The sequence below is a fragment of the Ursus arctos genome, unplaced genomic scaffold (genome assembly GCF_023065955.2).
Source record: "Ursus arctos isolate Adak ecotype North America unplaced genomic scaffold, UrsArc2.0 scaffold_33, whole genome shotgun sequence".
NCBI lineage: Eukaryota > Metazoa > Chordata > Mammalia > Carnivora > Ursidae > Ursus > Ursus arctos.
Window position 1 is genome coordinate 23,280,317 of NW_026623019.1, and position 13,420 is coordinate 23,293,736.

At 46.7% G+C, this 13,420-nt stretch overlaps 1 protein-coding gene across 4 annotated transcripts in view; it reads left to right on the forward strand.

Moving 5' to 3' along the window:
* Nucleotides 1-7,740: 7,740 nt before the first annotated feature.
* Nucleotides 7,741-13,420, forward strand: part of NTRK2 (neurotrophic receptor tyrosine kinase 2) — a 319,588-nt gene continuing 313,908 nt past the window's right edge. For 2 of the 4 annotated variants that reach the window (XM_057305572.1, XM_057305573.1), the window contains exon 1: nucleotides 8,580-8,925. In XM_057305572.1, the coding sequence (XP_057161555.1) occupies nucleotides 8,714-8,925 (212 nt within the window). In that variant the 5' untranslated portion in view covers nucleotides 8,580-8,713. Of the gene's footprint in view, nucleotides 7,960-8,351; nucleotides 8,926-13,420 lie in introns of those variants that run through there. The other 2 variants (XM_044391113.3, XM_044391114.3) reach the window with 2 other exon arrangements.

A 13,420-nucleotide genomic window follows, 5' to 3' on the forward strand; every position in this document is an offset into this window, starting at 1 on the left:
CATAACATTAATGAAAGAACTTAGGGATGTAGGCTCCTAACACAGGTGTTGTCCTTCTCTTTCAATCGAAATCACAACTTTGGAAGAGAAGGCACAGCCACAGGAATGAGCAGCTTTCCGTATTCAAAACAGAGCATAGTTTGCGCAGCAGAAAGAACATCTCTAATTGGGAAGGGGTGTCAGGCAGCTCTGGTTCAGCTTGATTCTGCCCCTTTGATCCTTTTTTTGTTGGGATGTTTCCCCTCAGTCACTGATGATACCATTGTCTTGGCTCCAAGGAAATGTTGCTTGGATATTATAGGGGTCCCTAGGACTTGGTGGGCAGGGAGGAAGGACACTCATGATAGGGCCATGGAAGCCCAACAAGATTGGCCTGGCTGTGGCATGGAGGCCATATTGGCTAAATGTGGGATGCTGAGAAGTCTGCAGTGTATCCTAGACTTCAGGAAACAGATTTATGGTTTTCTTGGTTTTTTTTTTTTTTTTTTTTGAGGAAAAATAGATAAAATCCCTTGCCTAGCTGACTGTAAAAGAGAATATTGATTTGAGAGAGAAGGGGAGTTCTGAAATATAAAATTCTGACCACACAGGCATGAATGACCCCCAAGAGGAAGAAAGGAGACTCTGTGTAACTCAGCTGTGGATTTCGGTGTGGAACAAGATGGAAGGTGGGGTACATAGCCATGTTTTGAATACAATAGAGCAGCACAATTCTGTGAGAACAGTGGTGGAGGTACTAAAGCCCAGAATTCATTAAAGCTGTAAAAAAATAATACAGAAAGTGACACACACAAAAGGACTATTTAACAGGCTTAGAATAAGGGGAAGAATGAAGAGAGAGATTCAGAGCTGGGGCAGATGGAGAGACATTAGCAGATCACAGAGACAACACAGTATTATTTGCTTCTTAATCTCTGCCTTATCTAGTGAGAAAAAGGATCTTTACACCGGAAATGGCGTAGGTAATGTGGTTAACAAGAATTTGGAATCTTAGTTAATGAGACCATATGAGAGATATCACGGCATATTTAAATGGTTGCAAAGATGATAAGAATCATTATTGGGCTTGCTTATGTGACCAAAGAACAACTGTTGGTAATAATGGCATATGGAAGAAGAGAATAGAAAATGTCTTGATTTTCCAAAAAGGAACAAAGATGGATTCCAAAATGCACCTAAATTACTGTTCATTCTGTTTCTCAGACTACCTCCCACTTGCCTACTCTACTCTTCTTCTTTCTGAGCAATCTTCCCCAATTTTTCCCCATCAGGGGAAAGGGGAATGAGTGCACAATTAGCCCAGTGAATTGTGGCTAGGTTTCACGAGCCTGAGCTGTGCAAGAGGAATTCCTATCCAAGACAAACCGGTGAGCTGAGCATTGAAAGGGCAGTCAAGGCAAATTCACTTGGAGAAACTGATTTAAATATTGGAAAAACAGGGTATAGGATCAAAAGGGACCAAGGGAAGGAATAGAGTTATAGGTCAGAAAGCCAGAATATGAGTGCTAGGTTGACATCAGGTCAGAATGAAGGTAGATATGGAGTTGGCATGAGAAACGAGTGCCAGGATGATTGCAAAAAAAACAAACCAAACCAAACCAAACCAGCTTCCCCACCCCCAAAAGCCCCCAAACAAAACCCACAAATGAGCAATACCAGCTTGGTCTTTATATAATTGGGTGTGTGATTCACAGGTGGCTCAGACCAAAGGTCAAGGAAGACCTCATTATGGAATTCATTTCGATGGATTCTTAGCTGGTTAAACAGCCACACTCAATGTAAAGATGAATTAATTAGTGAAGGAACGAATGTCAGCCTAGATAATGTCTCTAGTTGAGTGTCTCAGCCTGTCATGTTAAATATTTTTCATCAGTGACTTAAAGGAATGCATGAAAGCATACATATTAGACCTGCAGGTGAAAAAATTTAGGAGGAACAGCTGATGGCAGATTCAGGGTTTTAAAAGCAGAAGACTCAAAGAGACCCAAGGATCTAGGTCATTGAGTTAATGATAACAACAATGGGGCTTTTAGGAAGGATAAGGGTTGAGTTGATAACTTTTAAAAACAAAAGTAAAAACATTTTCCACATTAAAAAGGGTAAAAAGAAACAGATGAAATTAATTTTAGTGATGTATTATATTTATTTATTTTTATTTTTTGTTTTTTATTTTTATTATGTTCAATTAGCCAACATACAGTACATTATTAGTTTTTGATAGTGATATATTTAACCAATAATTCCAATATATTCTCATTTCAACACAAAATAAATATAAAATTAATGAGATATTTTGCATTTTTGCTATTAAGTCTTTACACTCAGTGTGTATTTTACTTATAGCATATTTTATTTTATCTTATTTTATTTTATTTTATTTTTAAGTACATTTCATTTTAGACTGGCCGTAGTTCAAGTACTCAGGAACCACATGAGCTGTCGGCTACCATATTGGACAGCATGAGTCTAAGAGGATATTGGTCAAAAAACTAATAATTAGCAGCTACTCCGGTTTTAAGAACATTTAGCGAATAAACTGTGGAAGTCTGATATGATTGAATGCTGTGGCTTGTCGACTCTAAGGATGATATGGCCATAAACACTGGTCTTTGCATGGGCTGTAATTGTCAGTTGGATTGGAACTGGGAACACTTGCCTATCTCAATAAATCTAGGCTGAGTAGCACAGAAAAGGCATACCATAACTTTTCATTGAGGAATAAGTGAACTGACTCCCTTGTAGGACTATTGATATAAGACTCTTGACCTAGACTAGGAAAACAATCTGGAGTTTACCATGAGATCTAGTCAGATCAATAATTAAAATTTAGATTTCAGGATCACCCAGGTATCTGTGACTCCAATTTCCTGAGGCTCTAATTTTCTCTGTATGCTCTTCCTTTTAGCTGTTTGTGAAAGCTCCATAAGTCTGTGTTGATTTAGTGTGTGCTAAATGTGTGACTAAAAGTGGAAGGTTGGGACTCAGGGAGGACAGGAAGTGGGATGAGGGTTTAGAGGGACAGGGAGCATGTGGTTCTCAGACTATGTGGGCAGACATGGGGAAAAGCAAGACCTTAACTCAGAGCTGGAGGGTATGGGATAGGAAGCTGTTGGAAACTTTCTGAACAACAGAAGAGGCAATTAAGTGAGAGGGAGCAAGTGTAGGACTAATCATAAAGCAGCCTCTGGTTCCACTGTGGCCTGTGTTGAGGGCCCCCAGTCCCCAAATACTCCCCCATTTGTGGATGGCATGGTACCCAAAACTCTTTTGGATTATGTGTTCTTTTCAGTGTCTTCTACTAACATACAGATGTTCTTGGGGAGGTGAAACATCCAGTGGTGAACATTATTTATAGATTGCAAACACGCTTTTAGATTCAGTTGTTCCCCACGAAAGGGAGGGGCTCTAGAAACAGGATAACTCTGGATCAGAGGGAAAGAGACTCAATCAAAAGAGGAAAAGGTGATAAAATAAGGCACACTGTGAGTAAGGAGGTTATTAGTACCAGAGAAATGTTTTACAAGTCTCTGGTCTGTCCTCTTCCTCCAAACAACCTCTCTGATCCCTCTAGGTTACTGATGTGTTTGGTGTAAATGTTTCTCTGACTTCCTTTCTCCGTATGCCCATGCCAACAACACATTCACAAACAGTGGCTTTCTCTGTAGGCTCAGACTCAATATTCCCATGCAACTTGCATTATTCACTTAATATGGACTATGGACACGTCTCCAGGTTAATGTATATAGTTTAACTCATTTTAATTAAGTGTAGAATAGTGTAAAGAATGGAAGTATAATTTATTGAGTTGTTCTCCTATTAATGCACATTCAAACTATTTTTAGGTTTGGGCCACTATCTCTCCCATCTTTCAAATGGTAGTGTTTCCCAATCTTTTCCCAGAACATTACAGTTTCTGATCTTATTTAAAAAAAATCTCTGAACTTTATAATAGCTTCCTAAAATTAGAGGTTCTAATAGCACTCCAGTGGGAGCAAGAAGCTGATGAATGGAGGATCTAGGGTATTGTTTGTTTCTTACTTTTTAAAAGAGCTTTATTGAGTGGGGCCTGGGTGGCTCAGTGTGTGAAGCGTCCTGCTCTTGATTTCGGCTCAGGTCAGGATCTCAGGGCCCTGGGATCAAGCCCCGTGTCAGGCTCCCTGCTGGGCGTGGAGCCTGCTTAGGATTCTCCCTCTGCCCCTCCCCCTGCTCATGTACACACACACACACACACACACACACACACACACACACAATCTCTCTCTCTCTCTCAAAACATAAAATAAATACAATATGGTTGAATGACATATAGTAAATTAAACATATTTAGTCACACCACTTGATAATACGGAAATCATCGCCATAATCAAGATAATGAATACATTCATCATCCTCAAAGCTTCCTGGGCCGCTGCGTCACTGCTCCCTGTGACTCCTCTCCGCTCTCTCTGCCCCTCTCACGGGCAGTTACTCATTGGCTTTCTGTCACAATAGTTTACATTTTCTATAGTTTTATGACAATGGGATCGTACAGTAGGTACTCCTTTTTGTCCGGCTTCTTTGACCCAGCATAATTATTTTGAGATTCTTCCATATGGCTGCATTTATCACTGGTTTATTTTTTTTCATTGCTGAGGAGCCTCTCGTGGTATGGATATGCCACGATTTGTTCACCTGGTGATACATTTTTGGGTTGTTTCCAGTCTGGGGACCTCTACAAGTAAAGCTGCTATGCACACTCACGTAAGAGCCTTCGTACGGACATAGGCTCTTATTTCTCACAAATACACAGATGTGGAATGGCTGGATCACATGGTAAGACCGTGTCTCACTTTTTAAGAAACGGTTCTTTGTTTCCAAAGTGGCCGTCCATCTCAAAAATATTCCTCATCTCCTCCAAAGTCATGGTCTGAGAATCCCCGATATAACGTCTGTGAAAGATCTGGTTGTTCTTAAAATTGTGATAGATCTGTAATTTTATTGATTTCCCGGTGTTTCCAGGTACTGTGCATGGTAATGTTGAGTTAGCGCATGGTTGGGGGGGATGTCCCTCCCTGGCCCAGGCTAGAACATACCTGGCTACTGAAGGAGGTAGAAAGTCAGACTTTCAGAAGTGCTAACAGTGGGGATAACACAGCGAAAATTGAGATTCTGATGATGGGAGGGAGACTCTCCAGAGGCAGTTATTCAGACAGACTTGCAGGGCTATAGGTTAAGAAAGTGAGAGTGAAGAGGGCCTATTTGAGGGATCGCAACTTTAGCTTATTTCATTTATTCATTAAACACACACATATATATTTTAATACCCACTATGTCCTTCAGATATATAGATGAACAAAATAAAGATGCCTGTCTTCATGGGGTTTACATTCCGCTGGGAGAAATACAAAAAACTATAAACCTAGTAAAGGATCTCTTAAACAATGATAGGTACTATGGGAAAAACAGAGCAGGGGAAGTGTGATTAGAAGTGGGGCAGCCGGTTCTAATTTCAAGCGGGAGTTAGTGGTGTATGTTTAGAATCTAAATATAATAGTAGTACATATATGTTATAATACAAATGCTAAAATTATTCCAACGTAATTAGAATCTGGTCTGCAAACCACTCTGAAACCCTCCGTTCTTTGGCTGCTGCACTGACACTTTGCAGCCACTAGGGCGCAAATGGGCCATTTCTGGGAAAAATTGGGATGAGGGTGCGGGTGTGAGAGAGACGTGGGTAATTAGGTACGCACCCTCCCCCAGATGTTCCGCAGGGGCAGCTCCATTAAGGGCACTGGCAAAACAGGCGGGAGAGTGTTACTGTGTGTCCTGGACCAAGACAATTTTGCCCTTGGCTTCCCTTCCTTAGCACGTCCTCACCCAGCAGGGGTTGGGGGCCGAGCTGAGAAATGAACTTCAGCCTGGCGGTTCAGCACCCGATGCATGTCACAGCTGCGTGATGGTGGAAACAGGCAGACCTGTCTTCCCGGGCAGCAAGATTTTGGGGCGCTGCGCGAGGATTCCCACGGTTACACTCAGCGCCCCGGGTCTGTACAAAAGCCGCCCCCCCCCCCCCCGTGCTTTCCGTTCCCTTGTAATATTTAAGGCATCACCAAGATGTAAGCATTCACCTTGCCGTTCGGGTTTCTGGATCCTTCCCACCCTCATCCTCTGTGAGCAGATGGGTGACCATTCCTATCTTTTGGACGAGAGCCCATCCCGTCGCCCTTTCTGGAGCTGAGCGCTGCCCGCCCTTTTCCCGGGGCAGGGGCTCCGCGAGGCCGGGAGAGTGGCGCGCCAGCGGGGCAGGGGCGCGCACGCGTGGGGCGCCGCTGGTTGCGCATCTGGCGCCAGAGCGCGCCCCCCCGCGCAGTGCCCGCCACGGCCGCGGCGCAGGGTTGGTGCTCCGGAGCGTGCGGGGCGCTCTCTCCCCGCGCGGGGGCACCAGAGCCCTCGGAAGTGTCAGGCACTGCGGTGCATTTTCCCAGTTCCCTTTTAAATGACTGCGGAAAAACAGACTCTCGGAGCCGCAAATGGGGAAGACGGATTTCTCAGACAAGGCTTGCGAATGCCCCGTAGCCATCATTTAACTGCGCCCGCAGAGCAGTTACGGTTTGTCACCCGACCCTCCCGGATCGCCTCATTTGTCCCTAGTGAGACCCCGAGGCTCTGCCCGCGCCAGGCTTGTCGGTAGCTGTATGCCTGTCGTGCTCTGGGCAGCGCGGGCGCAGGGCACGCGTTCGCGCACACCCGCGCACACACGAAATCGCGCAAGGTACGGCAGGGGAGCAAGGGCTCGGGGTGCCCCGCGGGGGCGGGGGTGGGCATCGCGGGGAGTGAAGCGACGATCTGGGAAAGGCTGGATCCTGCCAGGTTGAAGGATGACAGAAAATGACGCGGCGCCACACATCGGACAGGCCAGGGTTGCTGCCGCGCATTTAGGGAACCCAATATGCGTCAGGCGCGCTCCCTTCCCCTCACATGTCTCTATATCCCGGGCGTGTGATGCCGGAACACGGCAGGAAAAAGACCCACTTACATAGCTAGAGTTGCATTTGGAGACTCCCCTCCCTCTGCAAAAGCACCAACAGGAAGACCCTCCAAAACCACGGATCCCCAAATAGATGGCCCGGAATGGGGGCGGTTATCCTTGGTTACCAATGCTGAACACGTTTTGGTGTTTACAATATTTATTTATTTTTAGGCTAGCTCGCCCTCCCTTTTAGGCAGGATGGGAAAGGAGAAAGCAGCGGGGAGGGAGAGGGGAGGGAGGATTCCTATAATAAGAATCAGCGCATTTTTCAGAGCTGAACCGAGCCCGGTTTCCATTTCAAAAAAGGAGACAGCCTCTACTGCGATGGTTGAAGAGACCGCGGTGTGAATTAGGGACTGAGAGGCGTCGAGCGGTGCAACGGTCCATCTCGGAGGTACCTGGAGCTCAATGCACACACACACACACACACACACACACAGGCGCGCGCGTCTACCCAGCGAGGATGTGTGCGTGTGTGCGCGTGTATGAACTCCCACATGCTGCTGCTGTCTGCTCCTGGCCAGTGGCACCGATGCCTCCCTCCTCCCCGCTCGCCCCCAGATTCCCCTCCCCTCCCTGTTGCTTTTGTCTGGAGGGTGTTATGGGTTTGTGTGTGTATGAGCGTGTGTGTTTTTGGATTTCAGACTAATTTTCTGGAGTTTCTGCCCCTGCTCTGCGTCAGCCCTCACGTCACTTCGCCAGCAGTAGCAGAGGCGGCGGCGGCGGCGGCGGCTCCCGGAATTGGGTTGGAGCAGGAGCCTCGCTCGCTCCTTCGCTCGCTCCTTCGCTCGCGCTCTCCGCGCTCAGTGCCCGGCGGCAGGAGGAGCCTGCACCCAGGCGCCACCGGCGGGCGGTAGGCGCCGGAGCCCGGGTGAGCAGCGCGGACAGTGCCCTCCGGCGTCTCGGCCCTCGCTGTCCCCCCCGGGGCGGCCGTGGCGGCTCCCCAGGTGGGACGCGCCGCGCCACCTGCCCGCGCCCCCTGCGCCCAGCGGCCGTGGCGGATTCTGCAGCATCATTCGGGGCCCCCGTCGCGGAGCCATCGCCGCCGCCGGCAGTCTCCGCGTCCCCCTTTAAAGGGCCCTTCGCCCGGCCTGTGCCATGGAATCCTGTCTCGGGGACCCTTGCCCTGTCTCCCCTCGCCCGACCTCAGGCTTGGAGAGACGGGGGGCACATCGGTGGCCCCGGCGGCTTCAGTGCCATCGAGGGGCAAGTTTATTTCTGGGGCCGGAGCTGGGCACTCATCCATCCACAGTCCCCTGGCTGGGGTCGGGGTGGGGGTGCGGCGAGTGCTCTGTATGGGGGCCTGCGCTTAGTCTCACGCGTGTCTGTTTGTCCTCAGCCCCGAGGTGCGTCCCGGATCCCAGTGCGCGTCTAGCAAGGAGCCTGCGTCCCGGGGAGTGCCGGCAGCGTCGCCGGCCGGTGCTCGGCGCGCCGGGCCATGCAGCGGCGGCCGCGGCGGAGCTCCGAGCGGCGGTAGCGCCCCCTGCGAGGCGGCCGGAGATGCCCCGGCCACTGTGAACCGTGCCGCCCGCCAGGACACGCTCAGCCCCGGACACGCTCGGCTCTGCGCGCCCGCGACAGGCACCGGGGCGAGCGAGAGGCGAGCGCAGCACAGGCCGCCCAGCAGGGGCAGGGGAGGCCGGCCGGCGCAGCGCGGGGACACGTACTCAGTCCGACTCGGGCTGGCACTGGCGGCTAGGGATGTCGTCCTGGACGAGGTGGCATGGACCCGCCATGGCGCGGCTCTGGGGCTTCTGCTGGCTGGTTGTGGGCTTCTGGAGGGCCGCTCTCGCCTGTCCCACGTCCTGCAAATGCAGTGCCTCTCGGATCTGGTGCAGCGACCCTTCTCCGGGCATCGTGGCGTTTCCGAGGTTGGAGCCTAACAGTGCAGACCCTGAGAACATCACCGAAATGTGAGTTCCTGGGGCTCTTGCTCCTTCCTTCTCTCCTCGCACCTCGGGCTGGCCAGGCGTGTCTGTCGGGGGCATGAATGTTGTCTCAAGCCTGGGGAGAAGTCAGACGTACATGGGAGATGCAGGGTTGGGCCATCCGTCAGTTACCTGTTTCTCTGGCTTGGGGCTGCTAACGTGGGGAGAAGTGGACAGTTGAAAATAAGTTTTAGGTATACTGTATGTGTCAATAACATAAATATGTTCTTTGCGGGGAGGCATTCCATATACACTCTGTATTTCAAAGCCCTGTTGGGTGTGCTTTAGGCTTTCCTTACGCAATAACTTAGTTCTGGACATTTTTGTTTCTCCTAAGGTGCTAAGTGTATGTTGTGTTAGAAGTTCCAGTAATATTTACTAGAAGGGAGGTTAAAATAATGAACTTTTGGAAATTTGTTGGAGGTGTTTAGAGTCGCCCCCTTAACATCGTTTGCTGAGGTTTGGAGTTCACCGGTTTTCCTTTTCATTTTATAGATCAGATTTTTGTTAGGAGATGGCATCCAGAGCTGGCCTGGAAAAATGGTCTGTAAGAGGAGAAGTTCTGAGTGTTGAAATGCGCTCTCTTGAAAGAGAAAATGTGCTCGTCGGAAGCCTAAAAGCCTGGTCTGATTTAATTTGTTCTTGACTTCCCCGAGATATAATTTTGAGACCATTTGGACTATAAATCTCAATTGCCCACTGAATACTATCCCAGGACTAGGTTGGCTGGTAGAGCAGTGTGTGGTGCTCTGATGAATGCTGCCTTTAGCATGGGACGGACCCCTGTGTCCCTGGAAATGTCTGAGCTTGTCTTGCTCCCACGGAGAAGCAGAGTTGTGCATTTCTGTCCTCCTGCTCTGACGGCTTGTGACAAATACATTACCAAGTAGGAATTCACCAGTGCCATCCCCAGCATTCCCCTGTCACCTCTCCAAAAGGTGTCTTCCCTCGACACCCCCCCCCCCACTCACCCAGGGACTTGGTCATTGCCTACGTTTTACTGGCATGAGATTGTATTCATCCATGCAGACGATTGTAAGGCAAAGTTTCTCCCGGTTTTCCCTACATGTTCGGTGCTCAGATAGACAGCCCTGAAATTAGGGCTTGGGCTGTGGCCTTCCGGGTGGCGAGTGCGCATGCTTTTTTTCCTCTCCAGAACACGCACACCGTGTTTCTGCCAACGTAGTTGACTGAGATAACCTGTTTTTAATGTAAGTAAGAGACTGTCCTAGCCTCTGTTGTTTGTTCTGCTGGTGATGTTCATGTTCAAGGCCCGGGCAGAAGGAAATGGCAGCAGCACAGAGGGGAATGTGCAGGCCTCGCAGAGCTGAGATGTGCTGGGAGCAACCAACTGTCAGACTGGATCCAGGAGGCTGGAATCTGGGTGGCTTTTTTTTTTTTTTTTGGCAAGGATCAGAGCAGGCAGAACTGGAGAGGAAGGGTGGGTAGGGCCCCAACTGTGCTGGCCCTGGTTGGCCTGGTCAAAGTGTCTGTGGCCTTTTATCAGGATCTGTGTCTTTTTCATGAGATGGAGGTTCAGTAGTCAGACGGAGAAAGCCATATGGAATTCAGAGCCCTTCGGACTATTTTGAGACCAGGGAGAGTGCCTTTATACAGTCAGACGTCTTGTTTTGTTGGTGGTGGTTCTGAAATTCTGTACTAGATGATGCATCTGTAATAAAGGAGGAAAGGAGATGGAGCCAGTCGTTTTCACTGTAATGTTTTTTTCCCACTGAACTATTTTAAGGCCCTAATCAGGGAAAAGGGAAATAAAACTCTCTTTAGGTGTAAAAAACACTGTTTTGAACCTTAGTGGTCTTAGCTGCCTGGTATTTATGAAATCAATAGATTTCAGCTGAGCTTTCTTATATCAGTTCTCACGATTGCTGTTGTCCCTGTAATATCTGATGGCAGGTTCCCTATCCCCAGGCTTTAAAAATTTGATGTTTTTTTCAAAGTGTTTGTTGTCACTGGCACTCCTGATTTCTTCTGTTATTTATTTTTTTTCTTTTGATTTGAAAATCCACTGAGTTTGAGAGCGTGGGGAGGTGTGTAGGGTTAGTGTTTGGGATGGGGAATTACGTGCCTTAGTGACACTGACGGGGCTGGTAGATGTGAGTTCTGAGAAAAAGTCTATGCTCAGCTTCACCCCTCAGTTTCATTTGAGCTCCGCCGGTTTGTGCCCTGGTGTCCCGTGAAATGTATCGAAATCCTTGTTTGGAAAGCACTTCATATAATTATTTTGAATTCTGCTGTTTTGATATCAAAATGACATCCGTGGATGAGCTTGTTTCCCTGTCATCCATATATGACACCATCTGGCTCTTTTTCTTACATATTAATATTTGTTTGAACAGCTTTTACATTCTTGGCCAGTGGAAACCAGCTACAGTTGGAACCAAATTACATTTTTTTTTTTTTTACGTGTTATGAGACCCAATGGTATTCCTAAAATAACCTGGTTGAAAGTTCCAGTTTAATGGTGCTTAGCTGAAATTTCATGTTTCTATTTTTTTCAATAGGAAAAATAGAAGTAAATAAACTATAGAGTTTGCTGAAGTAACGGTTTACTGTATCATTTAAAAATGGTACATCATTTAATATCCATATATTTTGGGGAAAGCACACCATGGTGCTTTCTGGGTTCAGAGAGAGCCCATGGTAGAACATTCTAAAACTATGTGCATAGATTCATTAAGAGAGAGAGAGTTTTATTTTTTGCTTTTATGTGCATATTTTAAGCCAAGCTGACATTTCATTTTTAGAGTCATCATTTGAGCCTCTTTTATCAGAAATTCTGTCATAGTAGTCGGTCTCATATTCTTTACCCGCCAACATGATCTATTTACCTACATCTCTCTTCTCTCTCTGTCTATAGAAATGTCTCACACCTGCCCAACACCACACCTCTGCTGAGCTCGAGCTTTGTTACTCGGAGATGGTTATACCAAAGCCATGCTAAGTTAAATTTAAAACTAATACCATTGTCACATATAAGTGAGACTGAAGAGTCAAGCCTGTTGTTGGAGTTATGTAACTGGTTATTGACTCTCTGTGGTATCAGGTGCCAAAATGTACTGCAAAGGACAAGTTCTGTCTCACTCAAGTGGTAAAAGGGATGGTTAAAATAGGCCATACTTTTCTTTTTTGTTGTGGTCAAAACCACCTCACATAAAACTTACCATCTTAACCATCTTTAAGTGTATCGTTCAGTAGCATTAAGTGTGAAGTATATTTACATGGTGGGGAAAGGGGGCATTCATTTTTACATTGCTCCTATTTTATAGATGGCCTTTTTTCCCCCCCTGAATTTCTTGGGTGGTACTTTCTGATTTGGGGGTCGTATTTGGAGACAAGTGTAATATTTTTCCTCTTAGCACAACATAAATAGAATTTGCAACTTCTGCTGCCAGAGTCCCTATGTGCAATAAATTGTTGGCTTGGTTAAGCGAATGTAATGTGATGTCATTAATACATTGATTTTGGCCCCTCACCTTAGTAAGCTTTTCCACTGCAATTAATTGTACTAAAAACAAATATCCTGGCATTCGGAAGGATTCGGAGAGAGGCATCCGTTTTTATTACTCTGATATTTACATCTCAGGTCCTCCACTGGGGGTTCTAGAACTTTGGATTGAGCTTTACAAGCATTTAAGATGCACAGAGTAAGTTTTGAGTGTGGTTACATAAGCCACACTGGACTTGTTAATAAATAAGGCAGTCTAATTTGCATCATTAACACAACTTGCAAGCTGGAGTTGAAAACACGTTGTCTTCCCAGAGAAGGTATTTACAGAATTCAGCTCAGTACAAACATTTGAAGCCTCCTTGGTTTTGTACCTTCAATCTCTGCATTAGGGAGGTTTTTATTACATTGGGTAAAACAATTGAAAAGCCCCTTGACCCTTCTGACCCCACTTTCTCCCCTCCCCCTCCCCATCACCTCTCATTGACTATACAGGAAAATGTGTTTGATTTTTTTTTTTTTCCTTCTCCGAAAAGTGATATTTCCTTATGGGAATTCAGAGCACTAGAGTTAGGGGAAGGACCTGGGTTATGTGTTATTACAAGCAAGTAATGGGAAGTTGAGATAATGTGGTCACAGTTCCCCAGAGCTGAGTTTAGTTCTGTTTAAAATCTTTCACTGTTTCTATCCCATAAACCTCTGTTTGTGTCTGTTTCAATATTTCCTTGTAAAGACGTTTTCTAAGCTGAAAAGTTGGCTGGACAGCTAAGAATTGAGGTCTCTTTCTCCCCAGGAACATTCCGTATGATCTCTTTGACTATATCTGGGTCGTCAGAGTATAAAACCTAGAGCTCTTGTTTAGCTGGGGAAGGGGAATTCCTTTCTCTCTTTTCTTTTTTCCTTTTTCTGTTTCTGTTTTTGTTTTTGTTTGGCCTTTGGTACTAAGCAAGTGCCCTCAGTGTTAACTCATTGCTCATCTTGGCTGTTAGGGAAAAAAAAAACACTGAATACTGA